The 21,111-nt window shown below is 42.4% G+C and overlaps 1 protein-coding gene across 3 annotated transcripts in view; it reads right to left on the reverse strand.

The window, feature by feature from the left end:
• Nucleotides 1-21,111, reverse strand: part of LEKR1 (leucine, glutamate and lysine rich 1) — a 122,879-nt gene that overhangs the window by 52,586 nt on the left and 49,182 nt on the right. For all 3 annotated transcript variants that reach the window (XM_069975295.1, XM_069975293.1, XM_069975296.1), the window contains 2 exons: nucleotides 12,252-12,415; nucleotides 4,629-4,814 (listed from right to left, as the gene is read on the reverse strand). In XM_069975295.1, the coding sequence (XP_069831396.1) occupies nucleotides 4,629-4,814; nucleotides 12,252-12,415 (350 nt within the window). The remainder of the gene's footprint in view (nucleotides 1-4,628; nucleotides 4,815-12,251; nucleotides 12,416-21,111) is intronic.

The raw sequence follows: 21,111 nt of genomic DNA on the forward strand, positions 1-21,111 counted from the left end.
TAACTTTGTAACCAAAGCTAAGTCAACGAAGGGTTAATAAATTTCACATTATACAGCTAGGCATTATGGGCAGTCTAGAACTGCCATTTTTATATAAATACAATGCAACATATATCATAAATACACATAAGGTCACCTGTACATGTAACAATCAATAGTTGCTACAAATCCTATATGGATTTATTCTGTCAGGTTTTATGTTAGGAGATTAAAGTGTCACTGTTATTATAATCTTCAAACTCTTTATCAACAGTATATGTGATATAAAGCAAGTATACAATTTACATTAATTGTTATTATTATTTTTAGTTATTGTGCTTTATAACTAAGATATACTTAAGATATCCAGGTCCAGTTTTTTTAGTCTTGTGCTGGTTACAAAAAAAAAAAAAAGACTAACCGCAGGAAGTCCTGTCTAGTACAGAATGCCACTGTCAGGAACCGGACAGCAGGACAATACAAGACAGTGAGCCCTAAGCTTAGCCCCGCCCACTGTCCTCTACCTATTTGCCACAATCCGCCCTAAGATGGCGGCGAGCAACTGGGCGGCGGTCCCTGCACTGGCTAGGTGGGACACAAAGACAAGACAGACAGACAAAACACAATAAAGAATAGTCCACAGTCCAGGTCACAACAATCGGGCAACACGGTACAGAATCACAATCCAAAAGCAAGGTCAATAAACAGGCAATATGGTCAGGGGCAGGCAGTTAGCAGGAATGGTCAGAAACACAGGCAAAGGGGTCAGAATAAACAGAGCAAGAGAAACAGAACCAGGCAGAGACAAGCTCAATATCCGGCAGTGAGAGGCAGGCTGGCAGACACTATATAGGAGACCAGAGGTCCAGTGCAGGAGCTGATTGGACCAGACCCCTAATCTCCTCAGAACACCTGGAGCAAGAGCAACCTGACTGGCAGGGAGAACAGTCTATCAGACTAGCTAACCAGCAACAGAGTTAACTCCGGAGTGGCCAGGAGTATCTCAGGCAAAGTGGGTGTGGCTGAACAAACACAGAAGGAAATAGAGCAGTGTTCAGACAAGGTTCAGGACACTGCACAAACATACAAAAACACTGAATATCAGCGCCATCTCAGGCGCGCAGCACGAGCCAAGGGGCGCACGGAGTTCGGCACAGGCACATTCATGACAGTACCCCCCCTTTTATGAGGGGCGGAAAGATACCTCTCACCACACAGGTTTGAATGTCACTAGCAATATCGCTATCCGTCTCCCACTCGTCAGCGGAGGACTCTGAGTTACAGACAGATGAGTTACAGACAGAGTTATCATCACCACAATTTTCATTTACATCAGGCACAGGTATAGCAGGTTTATCAGAGGAACAGTGTATGCCCATTTCACCAATGGTTACCTGGGCGCCCAGATGACCTTCCTGGTAGTCATCTGGACGCTGATGATGTTCTGATCGCTGGCGACGGATGGGACAATGGCTGATGTAGTGACCACTGTTCCCGCAGTAAAAGCACAGGCCATTATGTCTCCGGAATTCTTGTCTGGTCCTGACGTTCAATACTCCCAGCTGCATAGGTTCCTCCTCTGAGACAACAGGGGGGAGGAAAGGTTTTTCAGCAGGAAAAGCAGAAGATTTGACGAGGTCAGAGTTTGCTTTCGCCCTCTTTCTGTCACGCAGTCTGCGGTCGATACTAATGGCCAAGGCCATGGTCTCTTTAAGGGTTGGAGGATCTGGGTGACCTACCCAGGCATCCTTAATGGCCTCTGCCAATCCTTGCTTAAAGAAAGCCTTTAAAGCCGGTTCACACCAAGTAGTCACCACACAAAATTTACTAAACTCGGAACAGTATTCCTCTGCTGGTCGCTTACCCTGACGGAGAGAGAGTAGATTATTCACTGCCAATGCCCTGTCATCAGGTTGAGCATATATAGTACCCAGGGACAAAAAGAATTTCTCCAAGCTACTCCATTCCTCTGCCTCAGGGGGAATTTTGAGAGCCCAAGCCTGAGGATCTCCCTGAAGCAGTGAGACCACAATACCAACCTTCTCCTGCTCAGAAGGGAAGTGATTGATCCGGAAAAACAACATACAAGCACCCCTCAAGGACTCAAACTTCTCCATTTCGCCAGAAAATCTATCAGGGAGCAACATGACCGGTTTTCTAGGCCTTTCCACCACTGGGGGCGCTACCACAACATTTTTCTGGTTCGCAGACAATACTTGAACCTGTTTAGCAAGGTCTTCAACCAGGCAAGACAAAGCCTCCATCTTGGCCACCAGGTTTAAATCCAATAACTGTGTTATCTGGTTTGCCAGTTGGATCACCAGGCCTGACACCCCCTCCACCCGGGTAGCAAGATCTTCCACAGTAGCCATGGCACCAGAGGGGGCAGTATATATATTAGGCCGGATATTCTGTCAGGAACCGGACAGCAGGACAATACAAGACAGTGAGCCCTAAGCTTAGCCCCGCCCACTGTCCTCTACCTATTTGCCACAATCCGCCCTAAGATGGCGGCGAGCAACTGGGCGGCGGTCCCTGCACTGGCTAGGTGGGACACAAAGACAAGACAGACAGACAAAACACAATAAAGAATAGTCCACAGTCCAGGTCACAACAATCGGGCAACACGGTACAGAATCACAATCCAAAAGCAAGATCAATAAACAGGCAATATGGTCAGGGGCAGGCAGCTAGCAGGAATGGTCAGAAACACAGGCAAAGGGGTCAGAATAAACAGAGCAAGAGAAACAGAACCAGGCAGAGACAAGCTCAATATCTGGCAGTGAGAGGCAGGCTGGCAGACACTATATAGGAGACCAGAGGTCCAGTGCAGGAGCTGATTGGACCAGACCCCTAATCTCCTCAGAACACCTGGGGCAAGAGCAACCTGACTAGCAGAGAGAACAGTCTATCAGACTAGCTAACCAGCAGCAGAGTTAACTCCGGAGTGGCCAGGAGTATCTCAGGCAAAGCGGGTGTGGCTGAACAAACACAGAAGGAAATAGAGCAGTGTTCAGACAAGGTTCAGGACACTGCACAAACATACAAAAACACTGAATATCAGTGCCATCTCAGGCGCGCAGCACGAGCCAAGGGGCGCACGGAGTTCGGCACAGGCACATTCATGACAGCCACAGCTCAATGCGTCCTTCTCTGCCAGTGCGCAAATAACTTCTGTGTGTGGTCTCTTTTTTTCAACCAGCACAAGACTAAAAAGCTGCCTTCAGAAGACTGGACCTGGATACAAGTAAGTACAGCTATGTTTTAAAGCATGATTAAAGAGTAAAAATAATAATGTAAATTGCAAACTCGCTTTATATCACATTCCTGATTTAGATTTAGAAAATTTTACATTGGCCATTTAAAGGAGGATCATCCTGTAAAAAAAGAGTGGTTAATGGTAAATTATTTATGTAAATATAGCAGCGAGTTCTTAAACATGTCAAAGGTATATACTATTTATATAGCATGTGTGTCTTTCCTCTATCGACTTTAGCAGAACGTATAACCCTTTAATTGTGACTTGAGGTACAGAAACCACAGCTGCTCAACCACAAAATGAAAGAGAACTCATGACATCAGCCTGTTTACACTTCCAGAAGACATGTAAGCCATTCTGAAACACTAAACCACATGGCACATATGGGAAGATGAGAGCTTCACAAAACTGACTGATCTGCAGAGAAATCATTTGAATAGCTGCGTAATCCTGAGGCTTTTATGTCCATCAGACAGAGTCGGGGCCTTCTCATTTAGGGAATGTTCAACAATTATAGAATACTTATCTTTACTGCTTTCTGATTCGGGAACGACATTTAATTCTCATTCCCGACTACCATGAATTTCAGTTATGGTAACAGTAAACAAAAGGGAAAGTATTTCTTGAAGTCGTACTTATTTCACCGCAAAATTACATTAGTATGAAGTGTATGTGGATCTTTACAGTATGGAAGACCTATGGGTTACCTAAGTATCTGGGCCCCTAGGTTAAAAGCTTCATTATCCAAAACCTGAATGGGGAACCACCTTAAGGTAAAACACCAGTGCCTGCTGGGTATATACACGTGTGCATACTTAATGGAAGCCCAACATTCACTGTACCGGTAGAATGGTATAGTCATATATGCTGCATACCCAAGACAAACCCATTCGTTTCAATGGACTTCATATAGTCTATTGATTATTTTAAGTCCCACAAAATTTCAGTATATCCTTGGAAATGGATCAAAAAAAAGGTCACTGGTAGACAATGTTTGGTCCACTGAAGCATGGCTCAAGTACATGGAGGCATACTGTTTTCCTGGTATGTCAACAGAGATCAACATATGTAGCACAAATATGTCCTTTGGAGAGCCAGAATCTAGGGGAAGAGAAGGCAGGTCAACTAAAATTTATTTAAAGGGGTATTCCTATTTAGCTCCTTGGTCCTCTCCGGCCTGCTTGTGACTGATAGAGGTGATCAGTAAGCCAAAAACAACTTGTGGAGCTACCCAGTTTAAGCAACTTCACCGTAAAGTCAATGGGAGATACACATATAAAACAGCCACCTTGTCTGTTTTTGACTTTCTGACCACCTCTAGTGGCCATTGGCAAAGCAGACGATACCAGAGAGTCAGAAGGGAATAACCCTTTAAGGAACACTACTTTACCTGAGATTTGCTTTTCCAACTCTTGACATTTGTTTTTCAGTTCCATTTCCTTCTCTCGAGAGTTTTCAAGGTGCTTTGATGTTAATGTGACAGATTCGGCAACTGCCTGCAGATTTTTCACCTTATTTTGGAGAGAAACACTTTCTAACTGGGATTCCTTGAGACGTCCATGAAGACTAATCATTTCTGCAGGGGTACATACAATAAAAAGAACATTAGAGGGGAGCCGCAGTGTAGATTTACTTTTAATGAATACATTGCTGGCAATTCTGGCTTATAGAGAAAATAATGTGATAAAATGTCAGTGCCTATATTTTCACAAGTACATCATATTTTTTTTTTTTACCATTACTGAGAAGCTGTAAAGAAACTTAGCAATATTCTCATACACCACACAAAAATAGTAAGTGAACATGTCAGCTCTATAAATACGACAGTGAGATGGCTGTATTCTTCCACTAATAAGAAGCTTAGAGGGAACATAAAAATGTCATTTTCTGTAAAATGTCCTTGGCAAACAGGGAGTGTTCTGATTATTCAGGACCTCTCAGTATGGCTGCAGGGTGCGGTATATCCCTTTTAATAAGGACAGCTGGATAAAAACATTGCATGGCAACAGTGTACTGGATTATCTAAAGGTTACACCACAGTCTTCACTGGGCCATCAGAAAAATAAATATTCAAAGCTGCCCTTTGGTTATGCAATACTTGAATGAAGTCCTTTTGCATTTTTAAAGGACTGTGTGGATATTGGTCAGTGGTATGTCATGAATACAAAATCAGGGTTTTGTACATTCATGAAGTGCAAATGACTTTGAATATATTTCCAACAAGCCTACAGAAAGCCAGAAATGCATTTGATGTCTAAAGAATAAAACGGAGAACCCGGGGAGAATACAAGCCGAGAAAGAGGAATACAGCGACTCCTGCCATTGCTGAGTGATTTACAAAAACAATGATATAGCAGCCTGGTTATTTATTTCTATATCATAATATGGGAACTGGCTGGCTGAGTACGCTGAGACATATGACAGTGCCACACTAGTCACACAGCCCTAATCCCACCTTAACACTGATTAATGCTCTGACTTTTCTCACCTTGAGAAGTAAATGGGAAAATTCCCTTGTAAATCATAAGGTGCATCTGTAGCAAAGTATTGTCTGACACTATGTGGATGACTCAATTTATCTGTGACCTTAACGCTACATACAACAACCAGGCGATGGTTGCAGTACAGCAGAAAAGATCAGTTATTTTATCAATTTCATCAACATATTCCATAGAAGTGTACACAGGGCCCTGTCCCCAGTGGGACTTACAATCTAACTTCCAAATTAATATCAGTATGTTTTTGGAGTGTGGGTGGAAACTGAAATACCAGGAGGAATTTGATGCAAAAATGGGGAGAAATACATATGCAGATGTTGTGCTTTGTTGGGTTTGAACCCAAGATCTTAGTGCTGTGCCCATGTTTCAATTAACCATTGCAGACAATGTAAAGTGCGCCCACACAAAATTGACATGTCAGTTTTTTTGTGCAGCTGCATGGAATCCTGGCCTGAGTGTACTGTATATAGTGTGTATACACTCTGGCCGGGATTCCATAGAGTTCAATGAGATCTGCTACTGTCATTAAATAAATTGTTTAATGAAAACTTGTATGAACAAGGCCATAGGGTGTATCCATGTTTTCACGGACTCCCTAGGGCTCCATTCCACTTCTTCAGCAATCAAATACAGAGTGGGTTTGGATGAGTAAGAGTGTGCTCAAGGTTCACTCACCTCTAATGCTAAACACCGAAGCAGTAAGACAGTGCTATTACTCCAGTATGACTCTCCCATGAGACTAAAGGTGCCTACACATCAAACAATGGCAGACAGTTATCTCTACTTCCCATACATGTGAACGTTCCAAATGTATTTATGTATGGAGTCTAAAACTTTTTTTTTTTACTTGTAATGACACTGGCATAGACAATGGTGACTACAAATGGTAAGAGAATGCTGATAAGAAGTTATATTATAGCTATGACCCAGTGTATGCCCAACATTGAAATAATTCTCCAGAACCTTTCTTGTATCTTTTTTACCACTGAATGGGCTTATAGTTCTTAAATTAAATCTTACAGAAATTCAGGCCTTATGCTAGGTGCTAGTCTATGTATATAAGCACTATGTAATCCTGTATGAGTGTGTGGACATAAAAATATATTATCTCCATAGCACTTCCCCTCTGGCCAAAATAAATAAACTTGTAATTTCAGAGAATCTCATGTAATAACATGAAAGGTCTCACCTATACATATAGACTGTATAGAGTATCTATAGATAGATAGAACCACCCACAATGAAAGTATTGAACATGCTGTTATACTTCATTGTGTAAACTTAGCCCAATGATCAACAAACACATTTTATTTCACTTCTCCTTTCGTGGTGCCATGGCAAATGGCCAGACTGTAAAAAATGTCACCCCATTTATGGAAAGCATAATCCTGCAGATTTTATTTGAAAGGGGTATTCCACTTTTCATATGTTGCTGCCCATGGAGAGACTAACAATTCATTCCATATTTCCATAATTCAATCCATTATTATTCCATCCATTATCTATTCTCTCTTCTTGCCCCTAGTTCTGAGCTGCTGCTTTCTGCAAAAGACACGAAAAACTGTTTGTAAGCTTTTCTCTGTCTCCCTCTCCTCCCATCTGAGTTGGCTCATGTAAAAAAGACCCTGACAGGCTTTATCTGCAACTATGTAGCTTCTTTGTAACGCTGGGAGGGTTAACCTGAGGTCAAGTTGCTGGTGAACTTGAACTCATTCAGCTCTCCCTGACGGCTCAATTTATTCTCTATGGAGCCGCCGAGAGGTCCGAGTACAGCACTTGGCTCTTTCCAACGGTTCGCTAGGAATTAATAGAGCCACGGGTCACATTGTGTACCTGCAGTTGTATTTAAAACAAAGAAGCCGGGGGCCGATCTGGAGATTGGGGTGGGTCAGACCCCCTTTTGATCTCTTACTTGTCTCTTATCATGTGGATAGGGGACAAGTTAGTTTAAGATGGACAGCCTCTTCAATAAGTGTATAACACTGACTAGACATTTTATAATTTTAGTAATCAATTATCCATGGACTATCCTAAAGAGAGGACATCATTGTAATCATCCCAGAAAACTTATTTCATTAGTGTCACCCTTTCTTATACTTCCTGAAATAGCAAGAAAGACAGAAAAACAGGAAGGCTGGGTGTTTGGGAATAAAGATAGAGCAGTCTAGTAGATTTTGGAAGCCAGTGCCAAACCTCCCAATGTCTGGATCCCAAAAGTGATGTTTAGTTATGGAGTTCTGTTAATAGTCCCTTGCCACTTTTTCCTCACCAAGATTTATTGAAATATATGGGTTGGGAAACGCTACACGTGTCATCATGCTATTCTCAGACATTTGCAATAGGAGGGATTTATTAATCCACAATATACATAGAAATGGAAAAATCTTGCATTAGAATTCTTTAGAAGATCTAGATGTGACTTGGTGTTATGTTGGCAATGTGGGACCTGCAGTTGTGAGCAAACAAACTAGAGGAAAGGTCCTCCTTCACTGTACAGTATATGTCTCTGCTTTGGTTATTAAAACTTGTAAGGATAAAGATTTAGTTTTTGTCATGTGTGCCTAGGATTGTGTACATTAGGTACTTTTTGTAATGTACTATATATTTTTACCATCATCATTTAGTTTCTATGAAATAGAAGGTAATGATAAAATATTTACAGGCAGTGTTAGATGGAACAACATAGTTATTCTTATCACAATAAAAGCCCTGGCACATTTGTTTAGTAAAGGCACAGGAAGGTACTTTAAAAGGAGATAACCTTGTAAAAGATAAAAAAAAAAACAGGCTAAACTAATCAGCAATACAGTAAATCAAAGGTACATATTTGTTCAGCAGTATGGGAAATACACTGCAGTTAACTCCATTCTAGATCTGATTTCCTAATCTCTACCTTTCAAGTTAATAATTTTGACCTTTCAGTAAATGGAAGAATTTGTGTACCGTAATGGGAGAACATGCCGCCTTGTTAACAAAATAAAATAAAAATGATCCTTCATTTCAACACCGGCTTCAAAATATTCAGAGCTCATTATTTTCCACAACTCAGCTACAACTTTCTTTTTTACAGAACGCAGAGATGTCGGGTAAGGTGCTTATTGTGAACGTAGTTATGATTCACCTTCAGAAAATAGCACTTGCATCGCTTTCATTATGAGCGATTGATCCAACTAACATGATAGAAAATGGGAAAACATCGAAGCACAGCAAATTTTACAGACAATGCATTGGATCGCCTTTGGTACGGGTTTATTGTTTTGCCTTTCTTCTGTCTTTATTCTCCTATGTGATTGGCACATGTGCCCTTTACATCTATAGGCCATATCGGTCATTCAAAAGAGCAGAGAGAAGACATGACCTGACACATGTTTCTTGTGGCCTTGACAGAAAATAATCTTGATCAAAAAATGGTAGAACATTTATGGCATATGGCTTAAGTTTCCTATAAACGTCAAGCCCATCTTGCATGGTCACACAAGCTCTCTAGTTTTCCATAGTCCATATATGGGGATATATAAGGCAATAAGTAAACAGTCAGTTCCGTTAGAAGAATAAGGATCAGAGTGACTTTGACAAGGGCTATATTGTGATGAGTTATGCTACGTTTACATGGAACGATAATTCGCCCGATTGTACGCTTAACGATTTCGAAGTAATGATTTTTTTTTTATAATGATCAGCATTTAGACAAACGACATATAGTACGGAAATTCGCCTTGCGAAAAATCGCTTAAGCCTATCTCGCCCATAGGAAAAATCGGTGAACGACTGTTTACTGTCTCCGGGACGCCGCCGCACCCCTTTCCTGTCTCATGCAGCCGCCGGTGTCCACGTGCAGGGACCCGGCGCTGCTGCTAGTTCGGCCCCCGGGGTCGTCTCACCTCGCCCCGCTTCAGTCATTGTCTGTCCCGGCTGGCGCGCGCGTCCCCACCTCCTAGGGCGTGCGCGCGCGCTGGCTGTCTCAGATTTAAAGGGCCAGTCCGCCCCTAATTGGTGTTTGCTCATTATCACTCCCTATAAATCCCAGCATGCCCTGTCCCTCGTGTTGGAGCCTCCACGTGCTTCCCATAGCGTTTTGGCCCAGCTCTCTGTTGTTCCTGTCCGCTGCCCTTGTCCCTTGTTCCTGTCCGTTGCTTTTGTCCGTTGTTCCTGTCCTTTGCCTCTGCCACCTGCGGTTACGCCTAAGACCACCATCTGCACCTGCCTACTGCTCCTGCTCACCTTGCCTGCCGTCACCAGCAAACCAAGCCAGGGGTAGCGACCTGGGGGTCGCCTGCCGCAGCAAGCCCATCCCGCCTTGCGGCTGGCTCTGGTGAAAACCAGCGGCCCCTTAGACTCTGCTCCCTGGTGCGGTTTATGCCATCGCTGGTGACGGTACAGAGGATCCACAACTCCAGTCGTGACATTTACACAGAACGATCTGCAAATTTTTTGCGAACAACGAACGATGATTTAAGAACATGTTCAAAGATCAAAATGAACGATTTCTCGCTCGTCGTTCGCTGCGTTTACACGGACGATTATCGTTCGAATTTGATCGTTGTTGTGCAAATTCGCACGATAATCGTTCCGTGTAAACGCAGCATTAGATAACTGGATTGTAGCATCTTCAAAATGGCAGATCTTGTGGAGTGTGATACAGTGGTTACCTCAAACAAAAAGTGGTACAAAAAACAGTGAACAAGCATCAGGTTGTTATATATAGCGGGAATCCTCCTGCTATTTCTTCTTCTTTTCCATTCTGTGCAGTTGTTAGACAATAGTATCTGGATCAGATTCCAGAGTAAGAGAACTGGCATACTAGTTGCTCAGGTCTGGATGTTCAGGTGAATTTCCAGTTGTTATTCTTTAAAAAGATTAAGAGCCTATTACACGGGCCGATGTTTAGGTGCCAGCAGCAAGTGGGGAACAAGGAGCAGCTGTCTGCTGCTGCCACTCCTATTACACAGATCGACGGCCAGTTGACATTCTAGTTTTTTTTTTCTTTTCAATTTGTTGAAAGACAGGGATAAGCTGACATTGTGCATCTTGGCTGATCGTTGCCTTTTAACAGTAACACTTTACATTCAAGTTATTGCTTAATTGCTCCCTGGCTAAAATTCTTCATAGCTCTTTATGCCCTTGAAAGGAGGTACTACAAGGAAGATAGGTATACAGTGAACCATACAGGAAACAGTTCTCTTTCTCAGCAGGAGCAGGGTGATAGATGTAACTATCTGGCTAAAAGGGAGGTCACTAGTTGATCTATGAACGTTCCCATCTGCTCATGCCTTTTACAAATACCTGCACAGAACATACATGTTTCCAATTAGATATAGGTCATAAACCTATGAAATGTGAGCCTATATGAAGCATGACTTACCAGAGGATGTAAGAAACTGTATAGGAGACATGTATTAAGCTTAGCAAACATATTACACGTAAGCCTAATACTAACTTCAGTGCATTACAGGACTGATACAGTGATTTGTCACCCATGGCGGCATCCAAAACTACTAGAGAATTCTCACAGGAAACCAATGAAAACACATTTTTATGAGAGAATCATTAAATTTATTATTTATTTACAGTTTAACCATAACATTTTCTTAAAGTGAATCTGTGACCATGTGACCGCCTACTGAGCTGGCAGCACTGCTGGATGGATACCAATAAAAGCATTCAGAAGATACCTTTGTTTCCTGTGTCTGTGTTTTTCATTTTTACAAAAGAACACCTTTATTTGGGCTGTGAATAGTGTCAAAAAGGCAGGCTATCATTCTCTGGGCTCTGATAGGCCTCGCATAATGATTGCATACACTTACAAGGAAGTTGGAACAACTTTGCCTTAAGGGTCCTTTTACATAGGTCGATGGCGGGCCAATCAATATTGTAAATGATTGCTGATCTGCTAGATCACCGCTTGTTAACTGACAAGCCGCTCAGCCAATCACTGGTGGCAGCGGTCCAAGCAAATGATTGGCTGAGCGGCCTGTCTGAGCTCTGAAGCTGCGGCGCATAGTGTCGGGACGCATACAGAACGAAGAAGACTGGGAGCCTGGACAGATAAAGTATTAACTGTTTGGGCAGTCGTCAGCCGTCGGCTGCGCACTGCCATTAAACGCAACAATGCACGGTCGGCAGACAAGGATTTTAGGTCTGGGCCTATGGAAAGAATCAGCCAATAATCGTTTCTTCGGCTGATCATTGTCTCTATTACATGGAGCTCTATGTAATAGAGGCCCTAACTCTGCCTTAACTAAGCTGCAAGGACCGTAAATGTCATACAGGAGACGCACTGCAGATGAAAACTGAAACCTGACTAGTTGCTGCAGGTAAGAAAATAACTTTTTTGCCAGTCTTACATGAGGACTATTGTACGTAGACAAAGAAAAGACGTTTTTTAATTGACTTTTTTAATAAAAAGCTATTTAGCTATTTCTCTAATCTGTATTATTAGCATTCTTATTATTAGTATTTATCTATAAGTAAAAAAAATAAGCTAAAACTTTGTACTTATGGTAAGACATACAAACCTGCTGACGTTTCTTCAATCTGGCTTGCAATGTCTCCTCTGAAAATATTCCACTGTCCCATAATGACTTGAACATTATTTTTAATAGTGCTTTGTTCTGACTGAAGACTTCGCAACAATGATAGGCTCTTCCATAGAAGTGTCTCTTGCTTGGCAGCTTTCTCCCTGTGAACAAGACAGTATGTGGTTTAGCACATTCATTTGTGTCAACAGAGTCCAAGTTTTACATGACGTCGGAAAACATGCACGTATTGAATAAAGCACTTGTGGGGTTTCATCACGTACACACGTATTGCACATGAAACTCGGACATAACTTCTAATTCACTCCTTTTAAATACTGAACAATCACATTCTCTTTGTTTCACATATTAAAAGTAAAGTCATTCTGATTTGGAGGTACCTTATGGACATGGGCGTAGCTACCATAGAGGCAGGGTAGGCAGTTGCTATGGGGCCCTTGCAGGAGGGGGGCCCAGGGGAGAAGGTAAGAGCGTGTCTCCTTCTGCTTAACCACTTATGTATTGCAGTGTGTAAGTGACCCAATGTTTACTTACATGCTGCAACACAAAAAAGGGTTAACAAGCAGAAGACAGAGATCTCTGTTTCACTGCTCTGATAACCCCTGACCTCCGTTCTCCAGCTGGGCAATAAAGTAGGAAAGAAAAATGTGCAGAGCTCCTTGCAGAGGTCAGGGGTTATCAGTACACCAGCAGTAAAGCATATATATATATGAATCCTAGCTACACCCCTGCTTATGGACACCCTACAACCAATGCCAACCTGTATAATCTAGATTCAGTCTAAGGATTAAAATATTGTAGGGGCAGTGCTCAATGGATTAACACTGTTAGGATGGGTTCACACACACTATATTTCAGGCAGTATTTGGTCCTCATGTCAGGTCCTCATAGCAACCAAAACCAGGAGTGGATTAAAAACACAGAAATGCTATGTCCACATAATGTTGTAATTAAGTGAATGGCTGCCATTTAATGGCAAATATTTGCTGTTATTAAAATGATGGCAGTTATTTACCGTTATATGGCGGCCATCCACTCGATTTCAACATTATGTGAACATAGCCTTTCTGTGTTTTCAATCCACTCCTGGTTTTGGTTGCCATGAGGACCTGACATGAGGACCAAATACTGCCTGAAATATACTGTATGTGAACCCAGCCTTAGGCTATGTTCACACTGCGTACGAATCCGTACACAGGTCTTACGCTGCCGTACATGTGCAGCTGAAACTACGGGCGTGCGAAAAATGGACATGTGGCCAGATGCGTACGCACCGCGAACATACGCCCGTAGTACAGTTATGCTTCCCTAGCTTGTTTCGAAGCGATCTGAGGCAGGACATTTACTTGGAAATCTTCGCCCAGCCCCGTAAACCACACAGAACCTTTTGGATCGAAAAATCAAGTTCAATTTGGCTGAAATAAGTACTTTGTACGGGACTGCATGGAAATCCACGGCCGTGAGTTTCAACATTTCCGTCCTCAAACAATGGTCTTGTTCATTTTTCACGGCGCCGTATACGATCTGGCCGTAAGCTCATACGTAGAGTGCACTGTGCGGGCGTATATCGTATACTTTCAAGCGAACGCATCAACCTCAAAACTACATGCATATATTCGCGGTTCGCACTACGGACAGATTCATATGCAGTGCGAACATAGCCTAAGGGTGCATTCACACGTACAGGATCCGCTGCAGATCTGCAGCAGATTTGATGCTGTGTTCAGTTATGTAGATCAAATCTGCTGCGGATCTTCTGCGGATCCGCAGCATAAAATCCAGTGCGATAGGGTTCTTGTGAAGCTTCCCTAAACAAAACTTATACACAATACATTGTTCTTTCAAGTGGCATTTTGCCCAAGTTAATAGTGTTTTTCCTTATCCATAGGGCTACCCACTGTGAATAAGGGAAAATACTTTTAACTTGGGCAAAATGCACACAATGAAAAAAAACAAGATGATCAGTGGCAGTCTGACCACAGGTGTGCTCCATTCATTCCAGTGACAAACTCTGCTTTATGGCAGTCCCAGCAGTCACGTCCCTACTGATCAATTTGTTATGCCCTATCCTGTGGATAGGAAGTAATTTCTCGAGTTTGGTCCACAGCTATCTCTTCCAATCTTCCCATATGGTATGGCTGAACATTGATGTGTTCACAATGGAGAAAGACACAGTAAGCCACCACCAGACCATTCTGGCAGAGGGTAACTCTGAGACAAATAATGTTGAGCAAATGAAACCAAGACCCCTCTCTACTCTGACATCATCTCTCTGGGAGAGTAAGGAGGCTGTAAATGTAATATAATGTCCACAAACCAGCACTGCAGTACAGCAATAAGTCCTTCTCTACCGGCAGAAACCAACACCACAGTGCAGAAATAAATACTTCTCCACCTTTTGCAAACCAACACCACAGTGCAGCAATAAATACTTCTCCACCTGTAGTAAACCAACACCACAGTGCAGCAATAAATACTTCTCCACCTGTAGTAAACCAACACCACAGTGCAGCAATAAATACTTCTCCACCTGTAGTAAACCAACACCACAGTGCAGCAATAAATACTTCTCCACCTGTAGTAAACCAACACCACAGTGCAGCAATAAATACTTCTCCACCTGTAGTAAACCAACACCACAGTGCAGTCCTTCTAGTGATATGCCTGGTCTTTTCCTCCCATTGTTGAAAGCTTGTTGTTTAGGTAAAAGACCACTACTCTGCTCTAAAACAGTGGCCTTGCTGGTGTGTATATATAGCTATAATGTAGATTTACTAAGATTGTCTGGTTTTCAAGACCCCTATACCTTAGGGTTTTAGTTTCCCAAATTGACAGATTTATTAATATGTCCTATTTCCCTTAGTAAATGTGACTAGAAGTGGTGGATTTTCAGAATGAAAAACCTGTCAAAAAATGATGGTTTGATTAATAAATATGTTTCTTAAAGTGACTTATAAAGAGAAATAATAATAATAATAAATTTATTTGTATAGCGCCAACAGATTCCGCAGCGCTTTTTTTCTATGCATACAGTACAGAGGTACACAACACGCCAAAATTTCAGTTTTAGGCTATGTTCAAACTACCTAAAAGTACGGTCGTTGTTGCCTTCGACAACAACGGACATATTTTTTGCGGGGTAGAAAAATGGCTTATTTTCAATGGGATCCCGGCCGGAGCGTAAACACATTGTATACGCTCTAGCCGAGGTCCGTGCGGCGCCGCAAATAACTGACATGTCAGTTTTCTGCGGCCGCAATTCAATTCAACCCTGTCAGTTCACACAGTGAAGCGAGCGGCTCCGGCCAAAGCTTCACTGTTTGCTATAGGAAGCTCAGAGCTCTGCGACCAGTAAGATCATCCGGTCGGGATGATCGGGGCAGAGACCGGCCATTCCTTGACCCGGCTGGGGTCACGGAACGGCCGGTTGTTCACGTTGTGTGAACATAGCCTTAAAGCACAAAATGACGGGTATGTTGGCTTTTAGAGATTTTTGTAATGCAAAAGTTTAGTAAATGTGGTAAAATAAGATACAAACTGGTAAAACATCTGCACCATTATATATATATATATATATATATGTTTATAAATACGGCAGCTAGACCACTCCTTTTAAAGTAGAGCAGCGGTCGCTAACCTAGACAACGAGTTGTTAACAATGAAAGGTAAAGAGCAGCATATTAGGAGAAGGAGGCACGTTTTCTAAACTAATGTATCTGCAAAAATGTTAAGATCAAAGAGTCCCGCAAGTTTAATTATTTAATTATATTAGTTGAGATAAAAATACCATAGTTAAAAACCAGTATACACTTCAGTTAAAAACTTTTATGGAACTTACAGTAAAATATTTAACTCTATGGCAACCATACTATGGCACATATACTAATTTCTGAGCACTGTATAATAAACTTTATCATTTGGGTCACCCACTCAACACCCACTAAACATACCCAAGCTCTTCTGTTTCTATAATTTACAGTATAATTGCATTTGGTTTCCATGCAGACAACCTGCAGAAGAAATGGTATGTTCCTGTTACCTATTCTTTTAATACATACATTACTCGCATAAATTATTTTTAGATAGAAATGCTTTCATGTCTATCATATTGTCTTGGGACTTCAAAGAATTCCATCAATGAAAACCTTGTACTGGGAACGGACCATTCCTGATAAGATATTGCAAAGCTTTAATGTTACCCTATTCTGCAATCCCAGGACACATCAATGCAGGGCTAATAATACCCTTACACAAACAAAATGTCGTTTTTATTTTTCATGGGTTCAAATTATTTAAAGAAATAAGACATTTTACAGCAATTGAGCAAACTTCAGAACAGCAGAAAGCGAGTGTCATGGGGCAGGAAGCCAAGCATTTAATAAAGCATGTGGCCTCCAGATGAAATCAGGTTTAACATACTCCATCCCAGCCTGTTTTTGACAGAAGTCCTTATCTCTATTTCATGTCAAGCTTTTGAACACTCACTATAGTCTACCACTCCCTTATTTATGGAAATATGTTGTGTGTGCTGATATGAGCTTCAGCATCAAAAACATATGTTAGCCGCGGCCTGATGAATGCGACTCGCCCGTGTGATCTTTGTGGGAGAGAAAAAAAAAAAAAAGGGCTCGGTGCTCTTCATAAGAGAAAGTTGGTCTTTGGAGAAAATTCACTACATCAAAGTGGCTGTAGACAAAACAAGAAAGAGATCTGGTAAACTAGATTCAGTGGATAAAAGAAGCTATAAAATAATAATAACATGTAATTACTGCCAGCAGAGAACTGATACTGTGCATAGCTTTGTATACAGATTATCACGACCGAGCTGTCACTTCTGTTCTGACAGTCTGAGAAATACCGCTGCCAGAGCCTAAAAATACAGGTTCACCCCTTGTAAGTGAGTGTGATGTCACTACTTTTCTAAAGCGAGTCAGACAGGACAAACAGGGCAAAAGGTGTCGAAAGTAGATTTCAGAGTAAAAAAAAATGCCAACCCAATTTTTAAAGGGGTACTCTGGAGAGAAAAACATGTTTTCAAATCAACTGGTATCAGATAGAGATTTGTAAATAACACCTATTCCAGTAATTTAGAACTGTTCTATGCCCTGGAGGAAGACGTGTTTTTTTTTTTTTTAAATCTTACACAGTGCACCCTACTGCCACCACTGTTCATGTCAGGAACTGTCTACAACAGGAGAGGTTTGTTCAGAGAGGCTGTGCTTGCTCTGGACAGAGGTGGCAGCAGGGAGCACCATATCAGACTGGAAAGAATACACCACTTCCTGCAGGACATACAGCAGCTGGTACATACTGGAAGGATTGCCTTTTTTTAACAGACGTTATTTACATATCTGCAGTTTCTTCTACCAGTTGACTTTAAAACAATTACTTTTCTATAGAATACCTCTTTAATTTATGTTTTTAATACTTAATATGTCACTAGGAATACAGTATATGGTTGGAAGAATTTAGATTTTGTTATTTACCTAGGAAATTTGTTATGATCATGGCAAAATAATTTAATTGATGCATAAAAAAAATCTCTGCTGTTCAATTGTGGAAATGCCATAGTAGCTGAGATGATAATCAGTGACACTATCCTTGCCTATGGGTGTGAAAAGAATGTTAAGATGACCATACACATGAAATAAAGGTTGGATGAAATGGGCGATTTTGTGTACGATTTGCGATGACCGAAAAATGAGATTAGCCACAAATTGCTGAAAAGAAAGTGTACGGCATGAGTGGTTAAACCTAGTAGATTATTTGTGCAAGTATTTTTTATAATATAATAACAGTGATCTGCCAGTTTAAAAGGGTAGTTCAGCAAAATGTCTTTCCTACAGATCAACTGGTCCCAGCAAGTGCCAGAGATTTGTACTTTACTTCTACTAAAGGAGAAGTGCAGCCATTTTTATTTTTGGGCAGCCGCCAGGGGCCGGGAGGAACTTACTATAGAACACTAACTTACCCCTCCATGTGCCTGCACTGTGCCGCTACACTGGCCCCAGGACCCCCATCGCAAAGGCATTTTTTTCCGAGTCCTGATGAAGTCACAACGAGGGGGAAAATGCCTTCCCGGCTGATGGATTGCCCGCTCAGCCAATCAGTAACCCCAGTCACTGGCTGAGTGGGCAATGAACAGGGTCGTGATGTTGGCTTGGAGAAGATCCCGGAGCGGCAATCCGATACTGGAGCTTTTTTTTTTATATTACCACCTGCCTTTTCTTGAAAAAAAAAAAAAGTCCCCTCACTGGATTTCTCCTTTAAAAAAACCTTATCTCTTCCAGTACTTATCAGCTGCTGTATGTCCTGCAGGAAGTGGTGTACTCTTTCCAGTCTGACACAGTGATCTCTGCTGCCACCTCTGTTTGTGACAGGAACTGTCTAGAGCTGTAGCAAATCCCCATAGAAATCCCTCCTGCTCTCCAGACTAGAAAGAATACACCATTACCTGCAGGACATACAGCAGCTGATAAGTACTGGAAGACGTAAGATTTTAAATAGAAGTAAATTACACATTTCTGGCACTAGTTTATTTGAAAGATTTTTTTTGGTGAACTACTCCTTTAAAATAATCTTAAAATCTGGCCACTAAGTCATTTAATAATCTGACACTTCCTATTCTGTAAAGAAAGCATATTGGCAGTCTTCTCCTTATCACACAATGTCTCCTCCTTATTACAGTAATAGGTGATATCAGATATCAAATGGGATCACGGACCACACATAGTAATAGGTCAGAGCTCACCCTCTCCCTGCCCCTGCACCATGATCACTTCTACACACATCACAGAGCATGTCTAGAAAACTCTCCCATAGAAATCAATAGGGTCCCCTCCAGTCTATTGTTCCCTATGGCTGCTGTAAAGCATATCTCTGAATGCTGTGCAAAAACTCACACCACATGGCTGACCCTCAAAAAAAGAAAATGAAATATAAAAAATACAGACATATATTCTGATTTATATAAAATATATCAGAATATAGAAACATAATAGAAAATTTGAATTTTTTTCAGTATCCTGTTTACTGAGTAATAAATCTATGTGGCACACTACCTTTAAGTAGTCAAGGACTAGGCCTTTAAGGATTATCATGTTACTGGTTACACCAGTGTTTAGAAGCCTGATATATTATGGAATTACTTAGAAATGTGCCATTCATGACATGATTTCTTAGTAGTCAGGGTCACATGGAATGGCCTGCTAAGTAATCAGATTAGACGGATGATTCATATAGCACATGGGGGCATGTCTAATAAGCTGTGATAATAACAACACCATAAAAGAGTGCGGAATGCTAAAACATCTCATATACATTGTTCAAAAGATGTCTGGACTCACTGATATTGTGGCCATTGCGGGGACCTGTTGACTACCTCCTGGATGTAGTTATCGACAAAAACAGGGATCAGGCATTGTAGGGATCAGGCATTGCAAATGTCTATGTAACCCCTGGAGAGGATTTAGGGAGAACAGCAGGTGCAGCTTATGAGAGAGGCACCCAACTACATTTCCCATTTCTCCCTGGGACAGTGAGCTGAGGGCAGCAGGAAGTTATGCGCTGGGAGGAAGAAGAAGAAAGCCAGAGAGAGACAGTGCATGGGTAGTAACCATGGCCGTTTCTAGGGGCGGGCGGGCCGGGCGACCGCACGGGGCACCGAGAGGTTGGGGGCACTGGTGGCACCCCCAGGACCTCACTTAGCGGCGCGTACTCCCGGCCGTCAGCCCGCCCGCCCCATCACCTGCTCCGACCCCTGTACCGCCCGCTGCACTGCAGCTCCGCCCCCCCCCCCCCCCCCGGACAGCGCTTGGCCGAGCCGAACGCTCATCACCCAGCTGGCTGCTGCCGCCCCCTCCTCTGGGTCCTGGCCTGACCTCCCCATCACCTGCTCAGACCACTGGACTGCCCGCCGGACCGCAGCTCCGCCCCCCGGACGGCACTTAACCGCGCTCATTACCCGGCTGGCTGCTGCCGCCCCCTCACTCATCGTCTCCCTCCAGCATATGACGTCATCTGACTGTGCTGGAGGGAGAAGATGTGTGCAGGGGCGGCGGCGGCAGCCTGCTTGCTCCTCGCAGGCCGGAGGAGAAGAACAGACAGGGACCCGCTCTATCTATTGAGGTGAGTATAATGTTGTTTTTTTTTTGTGTGTGTGTGTGTGTGTGTGTGTGTGTTTTGGGGGGTGGGGTGCAGAGCACAGGGGGAGATTATTTATATGAGGACAGCATAGGGGGGATTTTTTACTATGGGGGGCAGAGCACAGGGGGGGGGGATTATTAATATGAGGATAGCATTGGGGGGATTATTAATATGAGGACAGCATTGGGGGGATTATTAATATGAGGATAGCATTGGGGGGATTATTAATATGAGGATAGCATTGGGGGGATTATTAATATGAGGACAGCATTGGGGGGGGATTATTAATATGAGGACAGCATTGGGGGGGATTATTAATATGAGGATAGCATTGGGGGGGGATTATTAATATGGGGACAGCATTGGGGGGGATTATTAATATGAGGATAGCATTGGGGGGATTATTAATATGAGGACAGCATTGGGGGGATTATTAATATGGGGACAGCATTGGGGGGATTATTAATATGAGGATAGCATTGGGGGGGATTATTAATATGAGGACAGCATTGGGGGGATTATTAATATGGGGACAGCATTGGGGGGGGGGGTTATTAATATGAGGACAGCATTGGGGGGGATTATTAATATGAGGATAGCATTGGGGGGATTATTAATATGGGGACAGCATTGGGGGGATTATTAATATGGGGACAGCATTGGGGGGGATTATTAATATGAGGACAGCACAGGG

This window comes from Dendropsophus ebraccatus, chromosome 6 (assembly GCF_027789765.1).
Source record: "Dendropsophus ebraccatus isolate aDenEbr1 chromosome 6, aDenEbr1.pat, whole genome shotgun sequence".
NCBI classification, from domain to species: Eukaryota; Metazoa; Chordata; class Amphibia; order Anura; family Hylidae; genus Dendropsophus; species Dendropsophus ebraccatus.